The sequence below is a fragment of the Ruditapes philippinarum genome, unplaced genomic scaffold (assembly GCF_026571515.1).
Source record: "Ruditapes philippinarum isolate M1 unplaced genomic scaffold, ASM2657151v2 ctg1504_1_1_1_1, whole genome shotgun sequence".
Classification (NCBI taxonomy): domain Eukaryota; kingdom Metazoa; phylum Mollusca; class Bivalvia; order Venerida; family Veneridae; genus Ruditapes; species Ruditapes philippinarum.
Genome location: NW_026852316.1, coordinates 187,521 through 215,498, shown reverse-complemented (window position 1 = coordinate 215,498; position 27,978 = coordinate 187,521). Strand labels below are relative to the sequence as shown.

At 33.0% G+C, this 27,978-nt stretch overlaps 2 protein-coding genes across 3 annotated transcripts in view; both read right to left on the bottom strand.

The window, feature by feature from the left end:
• Window positions 1–27,978, bottom strand: part of LOC132756542 (solute carrier family 53 member 1-like) — a 56,995-nt gene that overhangs the window by 7,447 nt on the left and 21,570 nt on the right. The window contains exons 5-16 of the mRNA XM_060747639.1: window positions 26,982–27,110; window positions 26,194–26,342; window positions 25,282–25,383; window positions 24,310–24,390; window positions 23,841–23,919; window positions 23,038–23,225; window positions 22,253–22,432; window positions 21,354–21,501; window positions 20,590–20,784; window positions 19,119–19,294; window positions 17,513–17,646; window positions 16,867–17,052 (exon numbers count right to left, since the gene is read on the bottom strand). Of these exons, the coding sequence (XP_060603622.1) occupies window positions 16,867–17,052; window positions 17,513–17,646; window positions 19,119–19,294; window positions 20,590–20,784; window positions 21,354–21,501; window positions 22,253–22,432; window positions 23,038–23,225; window positions 23,841–23,919; window positions 24,310–24,390; window positions 25,282–25,383; window positions 26,194–26,342; window positions 26,982–27,110 (1,747 nt within the window). The remainder of the gene's footprint in view (window positions 1–16,866; window positions 17,053–17,512; window positions 17,647–19,118; window positions 19,295–20,589; window positions 20,785–21,353; window positions 21,502–22,252; window positions 22,433–23,037; window positions 23,226–23,840; window positions 23,920–24,309; window positions 24,391–25,281; window positions 25,384–26,193; window positions 26,343–26,981; window positions 27,111–27,978) is intronic.
• Window positions 539–10,180, bottom strand: LOC132756511 (uncharacterized). Of its 2 annotated transcripts, none has more exons than XM_060747601.1 (5): window positions 9,671–10,180; window positions 6,770–6,840; window positions 6,257–6,403; window positions 5,505–5,613; window positions 539–1,410 (listed from the first exon to the last, which is right to left on the bottom strand). In XM_060747601.1, exons 1-5 carry the CDS (start codon window positions 9,841–9,843, stop codon window positions 1,179–1,181), a joined length of 732 nt encoding a protein of 243 aa, XP_060603584.1. In that variant the 5' UTR covers window positions 9,844–10,180; the 3' UTR covers window positions 539–1,178. The 2 variants fall into 2 exon arrangements, with proteins under 2 accessions (XP_060603584.1, XP_060603592.1); XM_060747609.1 differs by lacking the exon at window positions 9,671–10,180 and adding an exon at window positions 7,453–7,892.

The following is a 27,978-nucleotide window of genomic DNA, read 5'->3' as shown; positions in this document are numbered from 1 at the left end:
ACTGAAAAAATTAATATTGACCGAGGCGATAGCCGAGGTCAATATTAATTTTTCAGTACATATCACATCATATTCAACAGCTAAAAAGTACATATCTGTTTTATTATATAATCTATAAATAGCTTTTATATGGCTTATCACATCTTCTATTGCATACGACGGAAATCATTATTTTTCAGCTTGTCTACTGTTTCCATAATTTGGCCCTTTCCACTGGCATGCTAATCCCTATTTTTCTTAAAAATGAAAAACGGTAACTAAAATAGACTAATTCGACTCTTGTGTACACCAAACTCAACGTTTCTTCAGAATAATAACAACAAACTTGGCGTGACGTCACGTCAAAGTCTCACGTCTTTTAGGGATTTCCAGAAAATCTATTTTTAGAAGAAAAACCGGTGAATATACTCTGAAAATCTATTTTTAGGAAAAAAACAGTGAATATACTCTGATATTGACCTGTTATTTTTTACAAAAAGTTGCTTGTTAGCCAATCAGGGAAAGGCATTTCAAAGCTATTTATAGATTATATAATAAATTTCAATATTACATGCAAAACAAACAAATATCCCCTATATCTGTAATGTTTACGGAATCTATATTAAATCTTAGTGTTGAACATCATAAGTAATGTTGACAAAAGATAAGCTTATTTACTGCTTTTGCTTGTCAGAAATATAAAAGCAAGAAAAAAAGTCATGGATTCAAAGATATACCTAAATTGTGAACTTTCATGTGCATTAAGAAGAAGAATGAAATATAAAGTGATGTGTTTTTTATAACACTTAAAAAACTTAATAAATACCATCTCTAAAAGTGATGTTTTACTGTTGATGAATTAATTTTTTAAGCATCTTATTTCTTTTGATTTATTATATGATTGAAGTAATAACACATTGGTAGGAAATATATACCAAAATTTACATTTGTCATCAAACTTCAATTGATAAAATTGTATAGTTTCTGTTTACTGTCAAAAATTTAATGAATCATTAAATTAAAGTGAATAAGAATGATTTGTCAACTTGGAATGAATATTTTACAATATCATCATGAATATTGCTTAGGTGTAAACAAGCAAAGTGTACAAGATAATACAAAAAGACTAACATATAGATATACAACTGAAGGCATAACACAACATGTCTTTTCAGTTATACAACAAGGCTGAAATATATCTATAATTGGTTGATTTGTTTCTCTAGAATTTTTTTTTGAAGTAAGAAAAGTTCTTTATCATGTTCTGTTTTTTGTTCTATTTGGTTAATTTCTGCCTGTATTTTCTTTTTCTCCAGTAAATACAACTCATCTTCTTTGTCTTCATGTCTTCTTTTAGCTGATACATTTGTTTTCTTTGGCTTGTTTTGTGTTTTCTCTCCAAGTGGCACATAGCTTAATGTATTGTTATTGCTGAAATAATAAGTTAATAACATATATAATAATATTAAATACATGTTACAAATAACTACAGACTTATAAGATTTATGCATGAAATAAAATAAAAATTCTGCATGCAAAGTACATGGTATTTCACTTTTTTTATATGCCCGAAAGAATTTCGGACATATTATGTTATACCCCCTGGCGTCCGTCCGTCTGTCCGTCCGCAATTTGGTTTCCGGAGCATAACTTAAGTTCCATTTGGCCCACAATATTAAAACTTCATAGGATGATTGTCCATATTGGGTAGAAGACCCCTATTGATTTTGGGGTCATAAGGTCAAAGGTCAAGGTCACTATGACCTTAAAACTGAAAACGTTAGCAATTTGGTTTCCGGAGCATAACTTAAGTTCCATTTGGCCCACAATATTCAAACTTCATAGGATGATTGTCCATATTGGGTAGAAGACCCCTATTGATTTTGGGGTCATAAGGTCAAAGGTCAAGGTCACTATGACCTTAAAACTGAAAACAGTTTCCGGAGCATAACTTAAGTTCCTTTTGGCCCACAGTGTTCAAACTTCATAGGATGATTGTCCATATTTGGTAGAAGACCCCTTTAGATTTTGGGGTCACAGGTCAAAGTCACTATGACCTTAAAACTGAAAACAGTTTCCGGAGCATAACTTAAGTTCCATTTGGCACACAGTGTTCAAACTTCATAGGATGATTGACGATATTGGGTAGAAGACCCTTATTGATTTTGGGGTCACAAGGTCAAAGGTCAAGGTCACTATTACCTTAGAACTAAAAACAGTTTCCGGAGCATAACTTTAGTTCCATTTAGCCCACAGTGTTCAAACTTCATAGGATGATTGTCCATATTGGGTAGAAGACCCCTATTGATTTTGGGGACACAAGGTCAAAGGTCAAGGTCACTATTACTTAGAAATTGAAAACAGTTTCTTGAGCATAACTTTAGTTCCATTTAGCCCACAATATTCAAACTTCATAGGATGATTGTCCATATTGGGTAGAAGACCCCTATTGATTTTGGGGTCACAAGGTCAAGGTCACTATTACCTTAAAACTGAAAACAGTTTTCGGAATATAACTTAAGTATCATTTGGCCTACTGTGTTTAAACTTCATAGGATGATTGTCCATATTGGGTAAAAGACCCCTTATGATTTTGGGTCACAAGGTCAAAGGTCAAGGTCACTTTTACCTTAGAATTGAAAACAGTTTCTGGGACATAACTTAAAGTTCCATTTGGACCACAATATTGAAACTTCAAAGGAGGATTGTTATTTGAAGGAGGTAATACTTTATTTTAGTCCCATGTCTTACAAATGCTTCATCTTTACTAAAAAAAAAAAAGCACTTTCGGGCATATAATGCTCCGCCTAGCGGTGCTCTTGTTCTTTCAATGTTTTGTGTAAAAAAAATGTTTATATCAATATGTAACAGGTGGATGATGAAAGACAGCTATCATGCCTTACACAATTTATCCTTTAATCAAGGCAATAATGAGAGGTTCATTATGAGATCTTAGTGACGGGCTGATTAGCTGGTATACTCGATTAAATTCTAGAAAAGCCCAACTGATTCTGATAATTGATTGATTCTCCAAGTATATTATCGGATAGTAGGTAGACAAAACTATGAAAGAAAAATCAATTATGTATATTTATGTATTAAGTTATAGTAAAAAAAATATATTTGTCAACATAAATTCCAAGATCAAGGGGAATAATTCTAGAAATAGTCATGCTAGAGTTATGGACCTTGTCAAACAACATTTGTGTAATGATAAGAAATATATATTTGAAGTTTGAAGTAGATACCTTAAAAAGTAAAGAAGTTATTATATTTCTTAAAGAAAATCCTACGTTCAAAGAGAGATAAATGTGTAAATATTGCTTCAAGAGTTATGAACATTGTCACATAAAATGTAATTGTTAATAAGGAATAAGTATTTGAAGTTTGAGGTAGATACCTTTAAAAATAAAAAAGTTATAATAAAAAATAACATTTTTCTAGTAAAGTTTATGGGGAGATAATTCTTGCAATATTGGTGCTAGAGTTATGAACCTTGTCACATAAGATGTGGATGATGATAACGTAAATACATTTGAAGTATGAGGTTGATCCCTTAAGAAATAAAGAAGAAACAGTAAGAAATAGTACTTTTTGAGGAAAATTCTAAGTTCAAGGGGAGATAAATCTGAAAATATTGGTGCTAGAGTTATGAACCTTGTCACATAAGATGGGGATGATGATAAGGTACATATATTTGAAGTATGAGGTTGATCCCTAAAGAAGTAAAGAAGTAACAGTAAAAAATAGTATTTGTTAAGGAAAATTCTAAGTTCAAGGGGAGATAAATCTGAAAATATTGGTGCTAGAGTTATGAACCTTGTCACATATGATGTGGTTGATGATAAGGAACATATATTTGAAGTTGATACCTTATGAAATGACAAAGTTATAGTGAAAAATATTTTACTGCACCAAAACTTTAATCTAAAATCTGGACGCGGACGCCGACGCCGGGGCGAGTAGGACAGCTCTCCATATACTTCGTATAGTCGAGCTAAAAATGATTTTTCACAACCTTGACCATGACCCAAGGGATCTGAAACTCCACTATTTAATGTCACCTCAGTCTGTTAAGACAGCTTGAAAAGTGGTTCAATTACTATATGCTCCTGATATTTAAAATCAATTTTGAGTGCAATAGTGTAGAATAAAGCACAGTTCAAGTTCAAATGCACATAAATATTAACATGAAGGTTGATAGGCCTGTGTTATTAATTACAAGGCATTTGAATGATAAACTGTGCATTATTATACCACATTACAAGAAAAACTTATATCTATTTCCATTCAAACATGCTTATAAAAAGAGAATTGATAAAACTATGCTAAAGTACATTGAGCCCAGCAGTATTTTCCTGACATAATTTAATTTACTTATGTCATATGGCATGCATAGATCATGTAATAATGCATTTGACAGCCCTGTCTGTTTGAAAGAGGAATAGTGTGAAGTCATTTTTTTGTTAGAATTAACATTTAAAAGGAGATACATGTACCAGATTGAATTAATGCCTTTAAACTTGAGCATTGATTTTTTTCATTCTGGAAGCCATTCTTCATAACAAGAGCGATCAGTAATCACATGTGTCGCCTCATGATGGCCAATTTCATGTTGGGACAAATTTTGTGACAGACGGACAGACAGAAAGACGGACAGTGACAACTAGACTTGGTACTGATCATTCCTGTAAAGTTTGGATAAAATTGCACCAGTAGTTTATGAGGAGTAGTCCGGACAAGCTTTTGTGTATCTGGCAACACACAGAAAAAAACACCTTTTTATCAAAGGGCCATAACTTGGCCAAAAATCATTCAACCGGAAAACCCGTGCAATATGCCCAAGGACTTGAGCTACAGATCAATCCTATAAAGTTTCATTGAAATTGCATTAGTGGTATAAGAGAAGAAGTCCGGACAAACTTTAAAATTAAAATTATTAAAGGGCCATAACTCAAACAAAAATCATTGAACCGGAAAATGCTGATAATATGCACAACTAGACTTGGTACTGATCATTCCTGTAAAGTTTGGATGAAATTGCACCTGTAGTTTATGAGGAGTAGTCCGGACAAGCTTTTGTGTATCTGGCAACACACAGAAAAAGAAACCTTTTTATCAAAGGGCCATAACTCGGCCAAAAATCATTCAACCGGAAAACCCGTGCAATATGCGCAAGCACTTGAGCTACAGATCAATCCTGTAAAGTTTCATTGAAATTGCATTAGTGGTATAAGAGAAGTAGTCCGGACAAACTTTAAAATTAAAAATTATTAAAGGGCCATAACTCTGACAAAAATCATTGAACCGGAAAATGCTCACAATATGCACAACTAGACTTGGTACTGATCATTCCTGTGAAGTTTGAATGAAATTGCACCAGTAGTTTATGAGGAGTAGTCGGGACAAGTTTTGTGACGGACGGACGGACAGACAGACGGACAGACAGACGACGGAGAAGTGATCCCTATATGTCGCCACTACTCCGTAGAGGCGACACAAAAATGGTCAATCCTAAACATTACCTGTCAATAAGATTGTCTCCTTCAAACACCTCCTGCACTGTAACAACTTCACTGCAGACATCAGGCACTTCATGAACATGTAAATCCTGCACTAATTTTTCAGGGTGACCTTTATTTGTAAAATATTTTGAATAAACATACATTTGATATTATAATCAGAGATACAGACCATTTTAACATACTAATTTATCAATGAATGATATTTTGTATGAATACAGAAATTTACAATTATGTTAATTAATTTCTTTAGCGAATTCAATGATGAACTGATAGAGTTTGGTTGAAAAATTAAAAATAAAATACATCTATAACACAATGTTCCTATATTCTCAGTCTCACAAAATATATATGTTTTCCCTCTGAAAGCAACTACAAAATTAGTTTTCATTATATACACTGTGAGTTATACCTTAGCAATTCAGACACACAAAAAAGGATATGAAATTCACGAATGACGGATGTATACATAATTTTTTAAATATAGACAAAGACCTATATACAATATTGTTTCCAGTTTCAAAACAATATCCAATGCACAGTAAAAATGGAGACCAATGTGAAATGATACACAAACATAGTAATCATACTAATGGATTTGTCACTAACACAATACTGTTTTATTCAATATGTTGAATTTATTAACGCTTCATGATTATTAAATGCATGTATTTTGAGGTATATAATAGATATCCATGTACATAATTTATGATTTATAATCTGTTAGAAATCAAATTTATAAGCTTACAACTTACTTGACATTGAATCAATTCCAGTTTCCAACCCTTTCAACTGGCTTCTGTTGTTTGCCAGAAGATGGTCAACAATCTGTTCCTCCACCGGGGACAGGGAAACAACAGGACCACCCCCTGTTTTTTTACTTAGATCATATTTTTCTTTAGCTGAAATTTAAAAAAAGATTATTCTCAGTGATTTAAAACTCATTAAACATATGAATCAACTGACAACATAATTTTGTCAAAATCATCTTCAGGTATCACAACCGTATATGGCGTATTAGGCTCTATAATATATGGAGATGAAAAGTTGACAACACATGTGAAATATTTACATTATTAAAACATACCTCAGTGTATGCAAAATTTACACAAAAGTTACCATATTGTTTTGTCTATCTCACATAAATATAGCACATGCCTTGGTCATGTTTATAATGTCAATTGTTTAATATAGAATACAGGAGAAATAAGAAAATAAATGTACATGTATGTTATGTAAATATATTTTATTTCTAATTGAAGAGTTACCTCTGCTTTTCATGTTGCAAAACATCTTTTTAATGTCTGCCGAGGTTCTGTCACATGTCGAATGTCCAGACCTAATTAAAAAGATTAATTAGAATGGAATAATGCACATTATTACTACAGTCTACAAACATTTATTTTCCAAGCATAGTAGCACACAAGAAACATGTAACAGGAATAGAAACATACATTTTTACCACTTGTAGGTAGTAAACACAGGCATAAAAAATTATTATAAAAAGGTTTTCATCTATTTAGTTATGTTTTCTTCGATTACCTACACAGCCACGTACATGGATTTACATTTTCGTCTACACTCTCCAGGGAGAGGCTGGGGTGCAAGAATCCAGATGATGTAATATCCTGTTGAAAACATGCCAGTTCAGTGTAACACAAATGAAAACTGAATAAATTCATTTCAATTTTCAAGAAAAAATGAAAAATGGGCAATTGTGCGGGACCGGGTCCTGTGCATAACCGGGTACACTGACTCTAGTATTTTTTAAAACATATATATTTTGATAATATTAACAACTTTAACATATATATATCAGGGCTCTCGATTGATCTGGGTTTTGACTCGTGAAAATCACAAATTTGACATGTGATAAAATCTGCACAAGAGTCAATTTGCCACATGGGACTTTCAGCTATGCAATAATTACCTTAAATCAATCCCTACTTACCTATCAAATCCTATACATTAGTCATATGTTCAAATCACACTCAATAAAAATGTCATCCTGTATTACACACATCATTGTTTATAGCCTGTGCACTGAAGCGTGACAATAGTGGATGTAATTTGATAGCGCTAAAAATAGCTCTACACAACTGATAAGAATTACATACTTGAGGTGTCAATTATTGATTGCAAATACATCTTTGATTTACTTGGAGTACCTGTACATTTGTTTTTTCTTTTTCCATCAAATATTCCTAGTACATTTTGGTATTTAAAATTAATATGATAAATATAGCATACCAGTAAAGATAATTTTTTTATATATTATAATCAATAATCAGAAAATATAGATCCTACATGTAATCAGAAAAGCTGCTGCTTATCTAATTCTTTCAAAGTAAAGAAGCAGTTCATTTATTTATTTTATATTTTTCTTGTGGGGGGGTATATTTACATTAGGAAGTAGTTCTAGCCGTACGTGAGTCACGTACGACTAGCCACTTCCTACACATTAATATACATTATAACTAGGCATTTTTTCCATGTTAAATAGTATCAATTTAGACTCGAGAATTTACACAAAATGACCTCCAATACAGTAATTTTTATAACTTAAAAAATGATTCATGTAGTCAAATGACACAAAAAAAAATGATTTGACCAGAGCTCCAGAAAACGTGCGTATAAGCGTAAATTACGCATAGAAAATCTAAAATACGCATCACTTTCAAAATTCGTGCGTCATAGTTACGCACAACAAAATGTAAATACGCTCGTATGTCAAAATTTATGCGTGAAAGAATAGAAATGTAAACATTTGATATGTAGAAAGAAAATGTTTTGAGCATAAAAATACCATATATTTGCATTTTATTGCATTGAAAACTAAATATTCTGTTGTCAACAATGCATGTTAAAAACGAAAGTAGCAGGAAATACAGAAGGGAGGTAACTCCCATAGATCAACCTGTGTAATTATTGATGAACTTTGTGCCAGATAATCATCGTAGGAGCTAACACAGTATTAAGTTTGTTTAGTCATCTATCGACATGCTTATGCTTCAATATAAACAAAAATATATTTTAATATCTTTTACTTTTGTTGTTGGAACAAAATAACATGTTTTTCACCTGCAGTTTTGTACTCAATATTTTCGTACCCAGTCTACAGTTATGGACAATTTTCTCTCAGACCAATATTTTTTTAAGGAAAGATATAAAAAATCTTGTTTATGTTTCTTTAATTCTAATTTCAACTATAATTGTTCAAAATGGAGTACATGATAAGGTTCACGCCAACAGCAATAAAGAAAGGAAAATATTGACTCTTAGAAAATAAAATAATTTCAGGGCTTCCACTAGTGGAAGTTTGGGAGTCATTTACTCTTTGACTTCTGAAAATCAATACTTTCCCTTCTTTACCTATAACATGTGACTTCCAATATCAGAGATTTTGAAGTATTTGATGTCAAAATTTTGAAAATGGAAGCCCTGATAATTTTGCTGTGTATCCTAAACTGGAGTTCCAGTATACTCTGGAAGTCTGACTTTACATTGCATGTTTTGTATTGTTTCACAGTAAATCAGTATTTAATTTGTACAGGCTTTTCTAAAAAAAGAAAATAAACAAACAAACAAAACAATAAGTTGAATTTGTTTATAAAAAATGCAAAATGCTTTTTTGACAGATTTTACCCCTTAAGTTTTTCAGAATTTGCATTTTAAATTTACCACTCACTCTAAATTTTGAGGGGTAAAAACCCCTTGGCCAAAAAAATTATCTGGAACTCTGTTTGACTCATGAAAATTTTGGCCAAAGAGTCTTTGACTCGTGAAATTCTGACCCTACTGAGAGCCCTGTAATATTATTAACTGACCCTACTGAGTCTGAGAGCCCTGTAATATTATTAACACTTCACCCCTCGGACAATTCACCCCTTGCCTTTTTTTGCACACCCCCTTTTTGTTTTCTGTTTAACACAAAGGGTGAAGCATCTTCAAAAATTGAAGGGTGAAATGTCTTGGGAATGAAGTGTCTTGTTTCCATATAGATCCATGCGTATCAGTGTATATTAAGGTGTATTAACAACAATAAACAATCGTAATTTTCTAGAAACCTTACTCACGGTACGTGACGGTGTACTATGAATATCTATAATGCAAAAATATATCATCAATTTAAAAACAAAAATACAGGTGATGAATAATTTTATACTCACGCTTTCAACTGGTCAGAAATGTCTTCCCACGTTTTCTGCTTCACTTTGGCACCATTTGTTGCCCCCCTAAATTTTCCATTCAGTGAATTAAGGTTCTCTAGAATCAACTGAATGGCAAAAGCCCGTTCTGTCTCTCCCCAATTCGCCGCCCGTTTACTTAATTTATTTTCCATTAAATTTAGTTGACAAATATGTTCCCTGTTGTGTACAGACGACACGACCACAGATGACAGCTGTTCGCGGACTTTTTGAGTTATTTACCTTTTTGATGCGCGAGCGCTGAAGAGTTACCGGATGTGGCAGCTTATACCGTTGAAAATATCATCGCTTGAGTCATAACTTGATTCATTTGAGTTATAACTTTCGACTCAACTGAGTTCAAACTTAAGTTCTTTCGTGAAACGCACAAAAAGGTACTTACTCAGTTGAGTAGTTTATTCGACTTAAGACATAATTTGAGTTATATTATGAGTAATAACTTAAGATTCTTTGTGAAACCGGGGCCAGAATTTTAAACCCATTGTAAGTACAGGTAATATTTCATCATTGAATAAACTTAAAATTTAGGTAAGTATTTTATTGTTTTTTGTTTGGTTTTACGGCACACTAAAAACAATTTAGGTCATATGGCATTGAAACAAGAAAAGATGATTTCTGATAATTTCAGGTGCAACAAACTTAAAGGAACACCAGTAGTCCAAACCACCTCACCTGTTGGAGCTGAGAAATGCAAAGACTCCAGTAATTAGAAACCATTTATTTGCCTATTATGATCACGCCGGGATAAACAGAGGCTGTAATTCTGATGCCTCAACCCTTAAAAGCAACCCCTTAGCAACAAGGGGGATAAGTATTTTAGAAAACGAGAAATAATAAATATAATTGACAAGGATATCTATAAGAGTGTTATACACTCGTTTCTTTCTTTGATGAAAAAAGTAAAAAGCTAATTCTATAGTTTCCGCTTACATTTTAATGGTTTAATCACATATTGCAAGAAAGAACACAACAAATACATAATACATCCTGGATATCACAAAGTATCTTCTAAATTGAACTATCTCTCTATCTTTAACATTCTACTCTAAAATGAAATTTTAATACAAGAGGGCCATGATGACCCTTGATTACTCAGATTGACAGAAAATGTCACAATTCTTCAATGCAAACATAATTTATTAGGTCAATTTTTACCTCAGCTGCATAATTTCTACAGGTTGGCTAATTGTCTTTAAGTTCTTGGCATTGTATTTTCACACAATAATAATTATGTTTTCATACATACAAATTGACCACCCTACCCCTCCCGTCGAATTATGGGATAACGCAAAACCCACTTGTTTGCGTAAAGTAAATTCAACTGTAATTGCGTAGTATAGATGGGTGAATCAACATCACAAATATACATGTACACACAAGAAGACATGGTGTCGATGCTACATAATTTATATAACATAACTACAACTGCCACTATCATGGCGTGAATACCCCCGCATACCACTTTGTCAGAATCAACAGTGGCCATTTAGAGCTCAAGGACAACCTCCCTGCCAAATCTGAGGTTACTAAGCCAGTGCATTGCTAAGTTATGTATTCTACATGCTTCAAATGTGAAAATCAATACACTGCGGACAGGCATTCTTTAGCAATTGAGAAGAAAAGATTTTTTTTGTCAAGGTCCCTGTGACCTTGACCCAGTGACCTCAAAATCAATAGGGGTCACCTTATGGTCATGATCAACATCCATGCCAAATATGAAGACTGTGGGTCAAAGGAATCATAAGTTAATGGCTGGACAAACTTTTTGAAGTCAAAGTCCCTGTGACCTTTGATCCAGTGACCTCAAAATCAAAAGGGGTCATCTACTAATCATGACTAACTTCCATTCCAAATATGAAGACTATGGGTCAAAGGAATCTAAAGTTATTGGGCAGACAAGCTTTTTATAGTCAATGCCCCTGTGACCTTGACCTGGTGACCTCAAAGTCAATAGGGGTCATCTACTAATCATGACTAACCTCCATGCCAAATATGAAGACTGTGGGTCAAAGGAATCTAAAGTTATTGGGTGGACAAGCTTTTTGAAGTCAAGGCCCCTGTGACCTTGACCTTTGACCTGGTGACCTCAAAGTCAATAGGGGTCATCTACTAATCATGACTAACCTCCATGCCAAATATGAAGACTGTTGGTCAAAGCAATCTTAAGTTATTGGGTGGACAAGCTTTTTGCAGTCAAAGCCCCTGTGACTTTGACCTGGTGACCTCAAAGTCAATAGGGGTCATCTATTAATCATGACTAACCTCCATGCCAAATATGAAGACTGTGGGTCAAAGGGATCTTAAGTTATTGGGCGGACAAGCTTTTTGAAGTCAAGGCCCCTGTGACCTTGACCTTTGACCTGGTGACCTCAAAGTCAATAGGGGTCATCTTCTCATCATGACTAACCTCCATGCCAAATATGAAGACTGTTGGTCAAAGCAATTTTAACTTATTGGGCGGACAAGCTTTTTGAGGTCAAGGCCCCTGTGACCTTGACCTTTGACCTGAAAGTCAATAGGGGTCATCAACTAATCATGACTAACCTCAATGCCAAATATGAAGACTATGGGACAAAGCAATCTTAAGTTATTGGGCGGACAAGCTTTTTGAAGTCAAGGCCCCTGTGACCTTGACCCGGTGACCTCAAAATCAATAGAGGTCATCTACTCATCATGACTAACCTCCATGCCAAATATGAAGACTAAGGGTCAAAGGAATCTTATTGGGCGGACAAGAAAAAACCGACGGACAGCCGGACAAGCTGATTCCAGTATACCCCCCTTACAACTTTGTTGTGCGGGGGTATAACAATACACAGCAACAACATATGATTGGATGCCAATGAAATATGTTAAATTTAAAAGTCAACACTAATGTAAACCTACCGTTAGACATATTAAATGGATAACTGATATACATTACAGGTACATGTGAATTATGCAAATAATATGGCATGAAACATGATCAGGTTTGTATTATTCAAAATGGAAAAATGTTAAAGTAACATTATGCCCATCCAATGAGACAGATGAGAGTCAAAATAAAATTATGTTTTTCCAGAATTCCTTTCAATTTTATAATGTATTTTGCATGAACGATGGATGATAAATAACTAATGTGGTCCGAAGAATTTTCTGTAAATACCCATCGGAATTTACCTGTAACTTTCAATTAATAGAAAGAATGGGTTAGTCTTTCTTTATATTTTAGGCGGATTTATATTTTCTAATATAATTTTTCCAGTATCAATTGTTGATCAATCACTTATAACAGTCAATCTTTTGAAGTATATGGTCAATTCAACTCCACTTGAAAATGTTGACAATGAAAAAAAGAGCATAATGTCACTTTAATAAACCCTTCCATAATGGACAATTACTCAGAAAAAAAAAATAAAATAATAAAAAAAAACAACCCCGCTGTATTGGATATTTGCAGGTGAATTTATATAATAAGGTAAGTTTTCTTAGATATAAAACTGGCAAAACAATTTTTGATACAAATTTTATCTACATGTAATTTGCAATCAATTTCATTTATTTGTGTATATATCATTTTTTTACATGTGTAATTGGATTTTAAGTCAATCCAAATTATATAATTTCAATATTTTATATAAATGTAGAAATGTAACATAAAAATATTTAACAAAAGGGCCATGATGGCCCTGAGTCGCTCACCAGAAACAACTGCTTTTCTGTGTTGGAATGTCAATATATTCTCATATTAAACTTGAGCATAGAATATGTTTCAACAATATTTTGAAGAAATTCCATGACCTGGGGCATTTAAGCTTTAGCTTAAACAGGGCTAATCAAATTAATATGAGCAAACTTGATAAAAGACTACCTAAGAATGGATCATCTATCAATTATTTCAGTAGGAAATGATGTTCAAAGGTTTTTTCTATTTTTAGCTTTAGTGGCCCCTAAAAGGGGCTTATCAAATTAATATAAGCAAACTTGATAAAAGAGTACCCAAGAATGCTACAGACAAAGTTTGGTGACCATCCATCAATTGGTTCTGAAGTAGGAGATGTTTAAAGGTTTTTCTATTTTTAGCTTTAGCGGCCCCTAAAAGGGGCTAATCAAATTAATGTGAGCAAACTGGATAAAAGATTACCCAAGAATGCTACAGACAAAGTTTGGTGATCATCCATCAATTAGTTCTGTAGAAATAGACATTTAATGGTATTTCTATTTTTAGCTTTTGCGGCCCCTAAAAAGGGCCAATCAAAATAATATTAGCAAACTTGATAAAAGATTACCCAAGAATGCTACAGACAAAGTTTGGTGATCATCCATCAATAAGTTCTCTAGAAATAGACATAGCAAACTTGATAAAAGATTACCCAAGAATGCTACAGACAAACTTTGGTGATCATCCATCAATAAGTTCTCTAGAAATAGACATTTACGGTATTTCTATTTTTAGCTTTAGCGGCCCCTAAAAGGGGCCAATCAAATTAATATGAACAAACTTGATAAAACACTACCCGAGAATGCTGTCGACAAAATTTGGTGATCATCCATCCATTAGTTCTGTAGAAGAAAATGTTTAAAGGTTTTTCTATTTTTAGCCCTACAGACCCCTAAAAGGGGCCAATCAAAATAATATTAGCAAACTTGATAAAAGACTACCCAACAATGCTACAGACAAAGTTTGGTGATCATCCATCAATTAGTTCTCTAGAAAAAGACATTTAACGGTATTTCTATTTTAGCTTTAGTCGCCCCTGAAAGGGGCCAATCAAATTGCAAACTTGATAAAACACTACCCAAGAATGCTACAGACAAAGTTTGGTGATCATCCATCAATTAGTTCTCTAGAAAAAGACATTTAAAGGTATTTCTATTTTAGCTTTAGTGGCCCCTAAAAGGGGCCAATCAAATTTATATGAGCAAACTTGATAAAAGACTACCCAACAATGCTACAGACAAAGTTTGGTGATCATCCATTCATTAGTTCTGTAGAAGATGTTTAAAGGTTTTTTCTATTTTTAGCCCTAGAGACCCCTAAAAGGGGCCAATCAAATTAATATGAGCAAACTTGATAAAAGACTACCCAAGAATGCTACAGACAAAGTTTGGTGATCATCCATCAATTAGTTCTGTAGAAGAAGATGTTTAAAGGTTTTTCTATTTTTAGCTCTGCTGACCCCTAAAAGGGGCCAATTGGAATGACATGAGCAAATTCAAGTGTGACTGTCACAAGGATGCTACAGACCAAATTTGAAGTAAATCTGCCCAGTAGTTTCAGAAAAAGACGATTGTTGACGCACGACGACGGACGCCGGAGCATCCCCCTTTGATACTAATAGCTCACCCCGAGCCTTCGGCTCTGGTGAGCTAAAAATACATGTTTTATACTTTTTAAATATATAAGTACTTATATATAAAAATCTTACCTCTGAATATATATATACATACATTTATATAGAAATTTAAAACGGTCCAATGATATAGGGACTTTAGATTCTTTACTATCCGTTCATACTATAAGTTCATACAAAAATATAAAATAACACTACAAGCTTTCATTTTACAAACAGAAGAAATTACAAGAAGACCGGAATTGCTAATATATATACAGTATAATTAAATGCTAACCTAACAAAAAGCTCTATCATTTTTAGTTCTGGAGAGCCAGAAATGATCAAAACAGAACAAAATAAGACATTCACAGCAGTTTAGTTTTAAAACAGTTTAGTTAAATAGAAAACAAATTCATTACTAAGTTACAAAATTATATTGATAAATCTAAAGTATAGCAAAGAAAAAGATCACATTTTGGATGTATTGATTACCTCCCTTTACTTACATATTAAGTAAAATTTTGTTCTTCATAACTGATTTTACTATGTACAATAAATATATGAGCCGTGTCATGACAAAACCAACATAGTGCGTTTGCGACCAGCATGGATCCAGACCAGATCAGGATCCACGCTGTTCGCTATTAGTTTCTCTACATGTTAGAGGGTTTGTAAGCGAACAGCATGGATCCTGATCAGACTGCGCGGATGCACAGGCTGGTCTGGATCCATGCTGGTCGCAAACCCATTACGTTGGTTTTGTCGTGACGCGGCTCATTTAACCAATCTGGATTATCCACATAACATGCCAAATTTATAACTATCATGAAAAATTTAAAATTATAATAGAAAGAATGCTTTAAACGCAAATTATGCCTCAGAAAAGGTTCTTTTCTTCTTTCTTTAGTAATAAAAGGGCAAACATGGACTTTGTAACGTCTAAATACTGGTTTTAGATAATTTTAGATGCTTATCACATGTAGAAGTCCTACTGATTGTAAAATTATCAAATCAAAACAAGTAGTACTTTGACTTCCATACAAAATACTAAATTATTATAATTTTAGTTTTTGCTAAAACAGAAGCAAAATATGGTTACGGTACTTGGCTTGTGAGTAACTTTTTAGAAGGTATAAGATCACCAGAAATTAAAGTTTTTGAAAAATATAAGCAGTTTTGGGACATAATATGCCTTTCTATGCAAAGTTTTAAAACTTTATTCATGTAAATATGATACATTTTAGTAAACAGAAGTGCTTTAAGTATACAAAGCCTGCAAAATTGGTGAATGTTTTCAGCCTTTGGTTTACCCAGGATAAATCTGAATTGCAAGACGATTGGTCTGCATTTTCTTAGGGTGTAGGAAAAGTGAAAGCCAATTTCCAATAATTTTATTCAAAATTTGCTAATCTTGAAACTCATAATTCATATTCAAATTTAAAACGAGTATGAAAATTCTAATTTTTTTTACTCTTATTTTTAGGGGCACATGGCCAATGCTTATCCTGGGTAAACCAAAGGTGTCTGTTATAACTAAGACAAAACACCACAAAATCAATCGTAAAAAAACCAAAAGCAAAACAAAAACAGCAAAGCTCATATCTAAGCAAACAAAACAAAAACCACTACAAAACTGTTAAAAATCACTAAAAAAAAACAACAAAAAAACCCTGATACATCAGGTGCTTTAATTACATATTTAGCACACCACTAGATAGAAAAAACAAGTGCTGAAAAAAAAAAGTTAGGCACACCACTACGTTCAAAGTACCAAAAATGATGTTAATTTGTTTTTTTTAGAAAAATCCACACTTAGTAGCCCGCTACATGGTGAGCACCTACTTTCCGATAAGTCTCCGTTTTTCAGATCTATGCGTATACGCTCCGTCATCCTCGTCCATCATCTCGATGAGTTGCGAGAGATCGCTCGAGTCTATCGGAGCGATAGAGATATCTCTAACGGCTCTGAATTGACCACAGTTGTTTAAATGCTCGTTCTCTAAACGGAAAAAATTCCATACAAATCGCCTGAAATTAAATGTCAAATTAAAAGGTTAAATTGAAGATTCTAATCTATACTACGATGTGTCTTAACTGTGTGCAATATGCCAGTACCTAGTCTTAACATAAATTTAGAATCAATTTACTTTAAAACGAAATATAATCAGGATATAAAAATGTGAAAAGCTACAGTATGCCTCAGAAATGAATATTTTTTTTCCCTTTTTCAGAAAGGACAAAAATTGGGTTTTATAATGTTAATATATATTTTTTGTAACTATTTAAATGCTTTTTACATGCTAATTACTTGATGAAATTAGCAGTGAATGTGAAAATACATGTCAATAAAGTAGCCAAATGTACAGGAGATAGTATTTCTGGGGCTTAAAGGGCCTTTAAATTATTGACTGTAATAGTAATAGTAATTAGTTATTATAGCAAAGATTACAGAAATAATATAGAAAAAGCAATTTACTGACAAGCCTACCTAAATATTTCCAAGGAAACAAGCAATGTACGTAAAATCTCGCTGTGTATCAGTAGTCCTTCACCTATCGATACTGTCAACGACCAGATAAATCGTAGAATAAAATCTTCAACAATTGCAAAATAGTAGTATGACTGAAACGAGGAAAAGTAAAATATCAACATTAAAGGAACTCCACTGAGGTCCAAAAGCCTAAAAACTTAAATTTTGAAATTCTTACATAAATCAGCTTGGGCACTTAAAACAGGTAGATGTGCAAAAGATAATTTCAAATATACACAGAAATAAATTGAAATTGGTATTTTTGTGCAATTCTTGGCCTGATTTGAGTGAAAAGCGTGCAAAACTTTTCATTTTTACGTCATTTCACAATTAGAATTATCATTCTGGAAAAGTAAAGAGAGCGAATCATCTGTAATTTTGCACACAAGTTATTTGTCTAGATCTACATCAAATGTAACATGAATCTTGAAAAATTATTTCCAGTCCTGTCATGTTAAAAAACCTTAATTGTGAGTTCATAGTTGCATTACTGTCTTGCCCATGTAATAAATTCGGACTGTATTTCAGAGCAATCTGACCAGACTCTATATAGTTTCCAATTCAACATCAATATACATTGTATATTATTATTCTTAACATATTTTATAAAACCATTGGCAAAGTTTCCTTCACACCATATGACTGTAATGCATTAACTTCGTTATAATTCATTTATTATTATGTAAGTTAGTGTAATAATTTTACAGTAAATGGACTCCATTGGAAATAAGCTTTTAGCTTAATGGGCAATCCTAGGGTTACATAGAACATACTCATTAATTAATCTTATAATTATTTTTGTTGCATTTATGTGTGTGTTTTTATATATATGCAAGTTGATATATGTGATAACATTGTATGTGTATATGTCTATTCCCTGAATAAATCGATACGAACCAATATGATTTTCAATGTGGATACATTCTATATATGTTTCCTTAGTGTACAGGGTACTGTTAAATAACTGAATAATCTTGATCTTGATATTTCTAAAAGTTTGCAAAAATACTGCTTGCAAGATTTTCGCATGACCTAATTACCATATATGTTTTACAGAATTATCCTAATAAAACAATATGCTGAGGTACCAACAATATTTTCTTTCAAAGACTTTAAATGATAAATTCCATCCTTCACAAATAATAATGAGTACATGTAGTATGTAAAATCAACCCATAAATTTTCACAGCTTTGAATTCTTAAATTCCATTCAAAATTAGATTTCAGAGTTTCAATGTCAAAAGCTTAAGCCCAGTCAAAATGCACCAATGTGCTACCTGGCCTGACCCTATACTGGTATCAAAGGCTAACTAAAAACTTTGAGTTACACACAAATGGTTAAGGAAAAACCAATCAACAAACTGGAAAAACTAGATTTGTAAATAAGGGTATAAAAATATCATGAAAAACAAATGTAAGTCTTCCCATGCAACTCTGCCACTGGTTAAATTTCAAATATTAAAATCTAATTAACCAAGCAAATGCAAAGCAAACTGGTACATGCTTCCTTAAAAAAATTCAATCTTATTGTATACAGTAAAGTTAAGCATATACAATGTAATACCTTATAGGCATAAACAATTTCTTCCCGGAGGAATCTATTTTCACCAGCATTGGAATCTAATAGACCCCAGTCCATCTTAAGATCCCAGGTTAGTGTATAACAGGAGCTGAACACTGCCGATACGATCCACAAATAGAAAAATGCATGAGATTGTCTGTGTTCATCTCCATATAATTCTGAAATATACAAAAAGTTCTAAATAAATCTATTACCAGTTATAATCAATGTTCCCAAGTTCTAAAACTATCATCATCAAATATCTCAAATAAGTAATTTTGGAGATACCAACTTGCACACAAAAACTTAACGAAAGTGTGATGCTGACACTAAAGCCAATGCCTGGGTGTGTACAATAGTTCTCCCTATTCTTTTGAATACAGTTAAACTTCGTTCCCTCAAACTCGGATCGCTCGAATACCTCCCTTTGCTCGAACTCAATGCCCAGTCCCGGCAAAATTCCTATATAATATATATTATTCTACCTCAGATCGCTCAAACTCTCGAACATGATCTCTGGTCCCTTCGGCAGAAATATAGAGTAAATCACACCTTTTCGGTCGAACACAAACAGACAACAAAAGTTGCGGGTCGACATGTATCAAATAATTGACAGCCGGCGACACATGTTTTTAACACCTTGCGATCGTGACAAAGGCAATTAAGGTTAATTGATACAAAATAAGAGGTGTTGTAACCGATTTGTTTGTTATGATAAAATTTTATATCTGCCGTCTTTAGTAACGATAAAAAGAAAAAAAACTCCTGAAATGCGCGAAAGTCAATAAATAAATGACGTTTACCCGGACGGCTCCAATTGCAACTGTGGTTCATTAAACGTGAATTGTAACAGTGTAATCTATTTATAGAATGATACTTGTACGTGTTTATTTTAGTAAATGACTACAAATATATGCTGCTGTAAAATGTTGTTTTTTTTCATATTTTATTAATTCATTGTTTAAAATAAAATTCATCCCATAATAAACATATAAATATATTTTGAACATTGTTCACAGTTTGGATAATGATCGCCCAATCGAACTCAACCAATTACAATATGCATGAATATAGATTAACACAGTGTACCGTTAATACTGTTTTCAATAGGATAATAATTCTTAATATGACGTATTCGACAAACAGATGTACTAACAAACAATTATATTGACGTATTTATCATTTGACCGATGTAAGCTGGAAAACCTTTAGGCCTATGTTCTATGTAATAATAGTTCAACCTCGGTTGGCTCGAACTACCGATCTCTCGAACAAATTTGCACAGGCCCTCCGAGTTCGAGTGAACGGAGTTCGACTGTAGTTGAGCTAAAAATGAAAGATAAGTTAAAAAATTATTTTGTACATGTTTTCCCTTTCAATTCTTATCAAATTTTGACAAACATTTTTGTGGTCACTTTTCACACACCTGTACATTATTACTAAAGATATATAACTACATGTATAGCATACCAACCTTTTTGCAGATGATACATTGTAGAGAAAAATGCTGTTAGGAAAGTGGTTGAATATTTCCCAGCATTTATCACATGCGGGAACACCAGCTTTGTATCCCTGTAACGTCGCAAACACTGCGCAAACCGGAACCAAGCCGGTAATATACTGACTATTGTCCGGATCCCATACACATGCTTCGTACACACTTTCGGTTCTGAAAATATTATGATTCAGCTAATTACATGTCAGAGAAGATGATGTGTTCCAATAAATGTAATCAACAATGAACATGTTTGCAGATCAATTAGACTAAAATCGCAATCATTTATTCATTTAACAAAATTACAAACTAGATTGAAAACTTTCCAATTTTATACTATATGGTTTACATGTAGAAATCCTATGAACCAAAAATTGAAAACTTGCAGTGTGGCAGTAATTGTCATGTAAAGCAAACCTATAATATATAATAATTTTTATATAACAAGCAATAACAAGCAATCTAAAAATAATTTTCTAAAGATGCCATGTCTTGGCTTTAAACTGAACAACACCCCTCTAAGGCCAAGTATACTTTGATTTTTTGACTGAGTAAAGAAACAATTGGCAGAAACATTCATTCTAAACTGTCTTGTGAACCATTTACTTCTGTAAGTTCAGAATTATTTCTAACTTTAATTTTATATTATTTTGCACATATAATAAAAACAATAGAAAAAAATTTAGAATTTGAAATTTTAGTACTATCATAGTATTTTCAATATATATAATAAACTGTCTTACGATCAGGCCCTATCCAATCCACTTCAAATGCATAAAAGCACGCCATGAATTCAAAATCTAGAAGTACTGTAGCCAAACTATTTAACTGATCGGCCAGCCAGAAATCAGCAAACCCTACATGATGGAATGGTGCGGTGAATATCCTGAACTGAAAAATAAAAAAAATCCATTCTTAAAATAGCAATACAGTAATAAGAGGAATAATTCATCATTAAATATAATTAGTATGAAAACTACATGTATAATGAAGTTAATTCCCTTTTTCATGAAGTTATTTTTAGTAACTATGAGTCACAGCAAAATTGTCAAAGCAGCATGCCATCAGATTCAATCTTATTCTTAAGAAAATTTTTGAAATGTTTTAAATTGTAACAGACATATTACTAAAGGGGATAATATACCACAAATGGAAGATATCAGTTAACAAGAGCTGGTAGTACCGGGTTATGCTCCCCAAATAGGTTTTGGACACAGAGAAGTAGTTTCATGCTGATATCTTTTGTACATTAAGAGTTATGTCCCGGACAAAGTTCAAAGTGTAAAAATGAACAAAGGGCAGTAACTCCAAAATTAGGCAAACAGAGTTACAGTTCTTATGCACTGCACTTCTACTCAATGAGATCTCTCAACCACAAAGTTTCTTGTTGATACCTCTTGTAGATTCATTTTATGTCCTAGACAAGAAAAGCGAACGGACAGATGGACAAAGTGGCGATAAAATGCTAGGAGAAGGTGTAAATATGAAATGAAATGGAAGCTATGTAACCACAGACAGAGGAAGCTGCATATGATATCTTTTTATAACAAGTTCAATCAAATGAGTGGAAGAAATTTAAATTTTTACTATATTTAGCTTGTGTGTTCCTATATATAGAAACAGTGGCTTGAAAAATACTCACCAATATTCTAAGAAGCCACATCCTTGAACTGTGATGGAACATTTTGATTGGGTTAATGAGGAACAAGAAGAGGAAGCCAGCGAGGGCAAGAGGGAATATATAGCCAGATACTCCAAATACACCACTGAATAAAAACAGCATTGTACTGATACACCATATCACAGCCAGTCCTGTTGACAACTGAAAATATATAAATACGCAGTGAAAGTCGTTCTTAAATTCAAAACATATTAGAATGTATATAGTCTTCTTACACTTACACATACAACCTTTGAAATAAATTCACACTTAAATTTAAAATTAAAAATGCTTCTCATTTTACATGACAAGAAAGCTTAAGTGTGTGTGTGTGCATGTGTGTGTTTGTGTGTGAAGGGATGGGGGATAGGGGAAAGATGGTCACCTAAAAGAAGTTAATTAGTTATATTTGTCTAAAAACTTGAAATTAAATCTTTGAATCAAATTTTCAGATGCAAACAGCATCTATCTTACTACAATTCACAACTTTTAATTATTATTTTCATTTCAGAAGTTAAAACTTTGCTGATCACAAATTTTAATTCACTCGCTCATGGTTGGGAGTGGCATTTATTGTAACATTAAATTCTGAACATTATTTTCCTTTGCTCTTTCTTATAAATCAATAACAATACCTTGATCTGAATTAGACGAAAGACAATTTAACAAACAGTCTAGGAAAATTCTAAAAGAAAATTGGTACATGTACTTTGATATTTTACATTAGGCAGTGTGTGTCAATTAATCACTGATCTATCTGAACGTACCTCCATGAGCTGTTGATGTGTAAGATGGTGTCGCGGATCAATCTCAAAGATCAGCACATGGTTGACCCCTGATGACCTCCAGCCGTACGTGTTTATACCAAGCAGGAAGATGTCTAGTATTACAATAAACATTCCACGGTACATTCTCAATGCTGGTTCCCATGGCCCATCAACCTCGATAAAAAATGCTGAAATATATCCAAAAATCTCATCCATTACAATGTTTGAATATTTGTAATATATTATTAAACTTAATTTTGTCACCTTTGTGCAATAACAGGTTAACTCTTTATATAATTTAATAGAAATTTACCCGTAACTGCACACAGGTGACAATTTAAACATGTTTAAAGTAAAGACACAAAAATTAAATAGACAGTTTGTTGTTCATTTTACATGATGTGAGTTCAATCAAAATTTCACTTCTTTTCACCAACTGATACTTTCAAATCCTATACATAAACTAACAAGAACTTGTGACTAGAATGAATTCTCAAACCGATCATTATAAAAAACTTAAACTTAAAGGAAGAGTACAAAATGTGTGACTTTCTCAACTTTTCAACCTTTAAAAAAAGAGAGGTACAGTTAAAATTAGCCTAACACAAAATCCATTAAAAACTGCAGGTGAAAATCAGGTAAACATCACAATATTTGCACAATTGTAAAACAAATTCTTTCAAAAAAGATTTCATATAATACAATCGTTTATTTACACAGTCAAGCTAAAAATAAAACTTTTTAGTCTAAAATTAGAATGTTTTAGTCTAAAAATAGAATAAGAATCTATTTATAGATCTTACCTGCCACAATGATGACAATAAGAAGCACAGCTACCACACCAGAGTATAGTCCTACTCGGAATGTTGTCATAGGATTTTCCTATAAATATCGACAGAAAAATATCTTTATAGCCATTGAATTAGTAAAACAAATCAGTTTGATCACACAATTTTATGTAATAGCCTGACAAATGCCGACAAAAAAATAGGAAAATGAAAATGTAGGATACAAATAAATGCTTCTGGAAAGTAAAAAAAAAAAGCTGTTTGTAAGACAGTGCTCGGCCATTTTCTATGGTTGTTTGTAAAACAATAAGAGCCTGGATAATGTAGAATTTTTTTAAGTTCAAAAAGGGCCATAATTCTGTCAAAATCCAAGTGAAGGGTTATGGGCCTTGGACAGTAACCTCCTATTTTACATACTTTGTTACTTAATTAAATGTTATTTATAGACAGCATGTTATGATGAATATATAATTTTTCCTCCTACCTTATCACCAAGAGGGGGCACCCTCAACCTTTTCATGGCTTTCGATCTGTTACCACCTTCTAAATTTGATGTCACATTTTGCTAAAAAAAGAAAAGAAATACAGTCTAATAACAGACTTGGATTTAATGTTAGAAACTTAAAACCACCTGAAAATAATGCAGGAGTGTGTAGCTCTTTGAATAACTAATTCCAACACATGTACAGCACTTCTCAGTAAATACATAATCTATTTAGCAAATCTTCATTTTTTTTGTAGGATCTAAAGTCGTATAAATACTGTTAAGGTCATCTAGCCATATTCAAGCTTTTTTTTTTAAGACAGAAGACCAAAGAAGAACCACAAGTCTTCTGTTAGCTAGCTGAATAACTCACACAACTTGAACCCATAATGCCAAGAGGTCAATGGCCAGTGACCTTAACAATTAAGCCACAGAGATTAAAAAAGACATTAAGTTAACCCGTAGCCTGCTAGGTTACAGAATCTACCTATGCACCCAGTGCAGACCAAGATCTGTCAACACATCCATGTCATCTACTGTAATCATGGTCTACACAGTTCCCTAGTCGGATCTAGAACATATTTTGGAACTTTCATAAAAGATTTATACAATTTTCTCAAGGTTAAAAGAAAGATAAGACATTTAGTGGGGTAAAGTTTAACTGACTTCTACATTATTGACATACATGTATTACATCCACTAAGTTAAATACATAATATGAGCCGTGCCATAACAATACCAAAATAGTGTGTTTGCGACCGGCAAGGTTCCAGACTAGCCTGCGCATTCACGCAGTCTGATCAGGATTCATGCTGTTCACTTACAAACCCTATTACAAGTAGAGAAACTGATAGCGAACAGCTTGGATCCTGATCAGACTGCGTGGAGGCGCAGGCTGGCCTGGATCCATGATGGTCGCAAACGCACTATGTTGGTTTTGTCATGACGCGGCTCAATTATCTGAGACATTACCTCAACTTCACAGATAAGATGATCCACTTCCTTGTTTGTATAAAATGCTGCCGTGTCTACATGTGTCTGCTTCCATACCAAACCTCTTGTTGTCTTCATTAACTACGTAAAAAATATTTGTTCAGTTATAACAATGAGAGTGTTTACAGATCATGTTTTTGGGATGAAATTTTTTTCATGTCTTTTGATGACACTTTACCACATCATGTTTTTTTTTTTTTTAATGTCAACATTACCATGTTTTTCTAAGACAGTGTTTACCACATCATGTTTCTGGAAATATATAGTTATAGTAAGTGTTTACCACACCATAATTTTGGATTATAAACTTACCATGTTTCATGACAGAGTTTACATAATCATATTTTTAATAAAAAAAAAATCTTATGTGTTTTTACTTAACAAGACAAGCAACAAACAACACATAAGAGGTCTATGCTGGCTTCCCATTGACAGCTGATCAATTGATAAAAATAAGCGTTAAAATCATATATTACCGTTAATGTTGTATATTAAAAATTTCATTGATAAATTTTCATAAAATCATATAAAGACTATTAAGATAGGAAAGTACTATTAAAATCTTATGCCAGTTGGCTTATATTTCTCTTATTTATACAATTTACTACAGACTAAAAGAATGATCTTTCACAATGATCAGCATAACAAAATGGTGGCGAACGTGACTAATAGGATGTAAAGACGAGGCAGAGTAATCTCCAATTGTTGTCAAATTATATAATGTCCCAGGTTTTTTATGAGTTTTTTATCACATCATGTTTTGTAAATGTCAACATCATCATGTTTTTTAAATGAAAATATTAACAACATGATGTTGATCTTATCCAAATAACTAGATGTTAACCTTTTACCATTAATGGGCATGTTAACTTGTGGTTTTCAAGCATTTACCTTGTCATGTTTTTTAAGAATCTTCCTGAAGCCAGTAAAGTTGAGCGTCTGGTAGTTTTGTAGAAGGATCAAACTGAGGTAAAACTCGCTGAAGGCCAGCTTCAGGTCATGCAGCTTGCGCGTTCTGTTCAGTTCCTTGTGCTCCTTTTCTGGAAACAACAACAACAAAATTGTTAAAGATGTGGCTTAACCCTCAACCTACTGAATTTCTTAAATGGACTATAATTAATCAAGCTTATAATTTTGGAATGGTCCATTATTAATTTTAGTGATATCAAGATAAAAATCTGAAGCACGTAAGGAAACAATATACAGCCTGGTCAGACTGCATGGCAGTCCAGGCTGGCCTGGCTGTATATTAATGGCAAAGGCTCATCATTTTTGGTTCCAAGAGTTAAAGAATTAACCATTATTTGAAATAAACCAATGGTTTCATGTAATGTCTGACATCATCTTATGTACGCAAAGTTTGTTCACATGATATTGTTTTATTCAACTCGTTCAATAAATATAGTATCGAACCCACACTCATTCAAATCACTCAATGTCAAGGGCATGAAATTTCGTGGTTCTGTCAAAAATGCCATTTTTGTGGATTTTTAAATTTGTTAATTGTCTGATTGTATAATGTACTAAAATATTTGTACAGCAGACAAAATAACATTTCGTTTGTTCTTAACTCCATGGATTGATCTATCCCCGAAAACCACGAAAATAAGTGCTCCACAAATAATGATGATATTGCAGTATCCTCTCTATTTATGACACCTGGTTTCATTATTTTGTACCTTTGAAGAAAGCGACACTGGATCTCCGTCTACGTAGGTGAAGAGTTGACGGCTTTTTCTCGTGATCCGTGTAATGCTGTAGTTCTGACTTAAGACTCGCATATTTTCTCGTAGCTTCAGATATCTTCTCTGTAACAAAAGAATTTAATTACATGTACTGTGAAACTGAAAACCAAAATTCTTAATCCAGTATACATTCAAACTTTCAAAGAAAAGCAAAAAAAACTATCATTCTACATAATGTAACCAAATAGATTTTTGCTGTCTACAGGCATAATTATGGTTGGTATTTCGCTATAATATCTCTGCAATTACGTCAATGACAGAGAGTTTATGAAATGAGCCATGTCACGACAAAACCAACATAATGAGTTTGCGACCAGCATGGATCCAGACCAGCCTGCGCATCCGCGCAGTTTGATCAGGATCCATGCTGTTCGCTATCAGTTTCTCTACTTGTTATAGGGTTTGTAAGCGAACAGCATGGATCCTGAACAGACTGTGCCGATGCGCAGGCTGGTCTGGATCCATGCTGGTCGCAAACGCATTATGTTGGTTTTGGCGTGACATGGCTCAAATGGTTTATATCACATGGAATAAAAAGAGTATCTCATGCAAGCTAAAATTAAATTATCAAGGACTAAATACATGTAGATCTACATAACAATAAAGAGTAAATATATATCTTAAATTATTAAAAACCAGGGTAAAAGTAATAAATACATTCTAGCATATATCCTTTAAGCTGTTTGAACAGATGGGATCAGTATGCAGGGATAAACAACTGCTGCTTGAAGTTTGCTGAACAAGGGTGAATTTGGATTTATCAATTAAAGTCACGGATGATGTTATAATTCCATCTTGATTTTTGACAAACTGGTCATATAATTTTTTGCTTCTTTCAATCATTTTGCCTCGTTTTGACAAAATTATTTTGCCTTATTTTAGCCAACCTTGCAACTATAATAGTAAGACACAGGTGTATTCCTGAAATTTT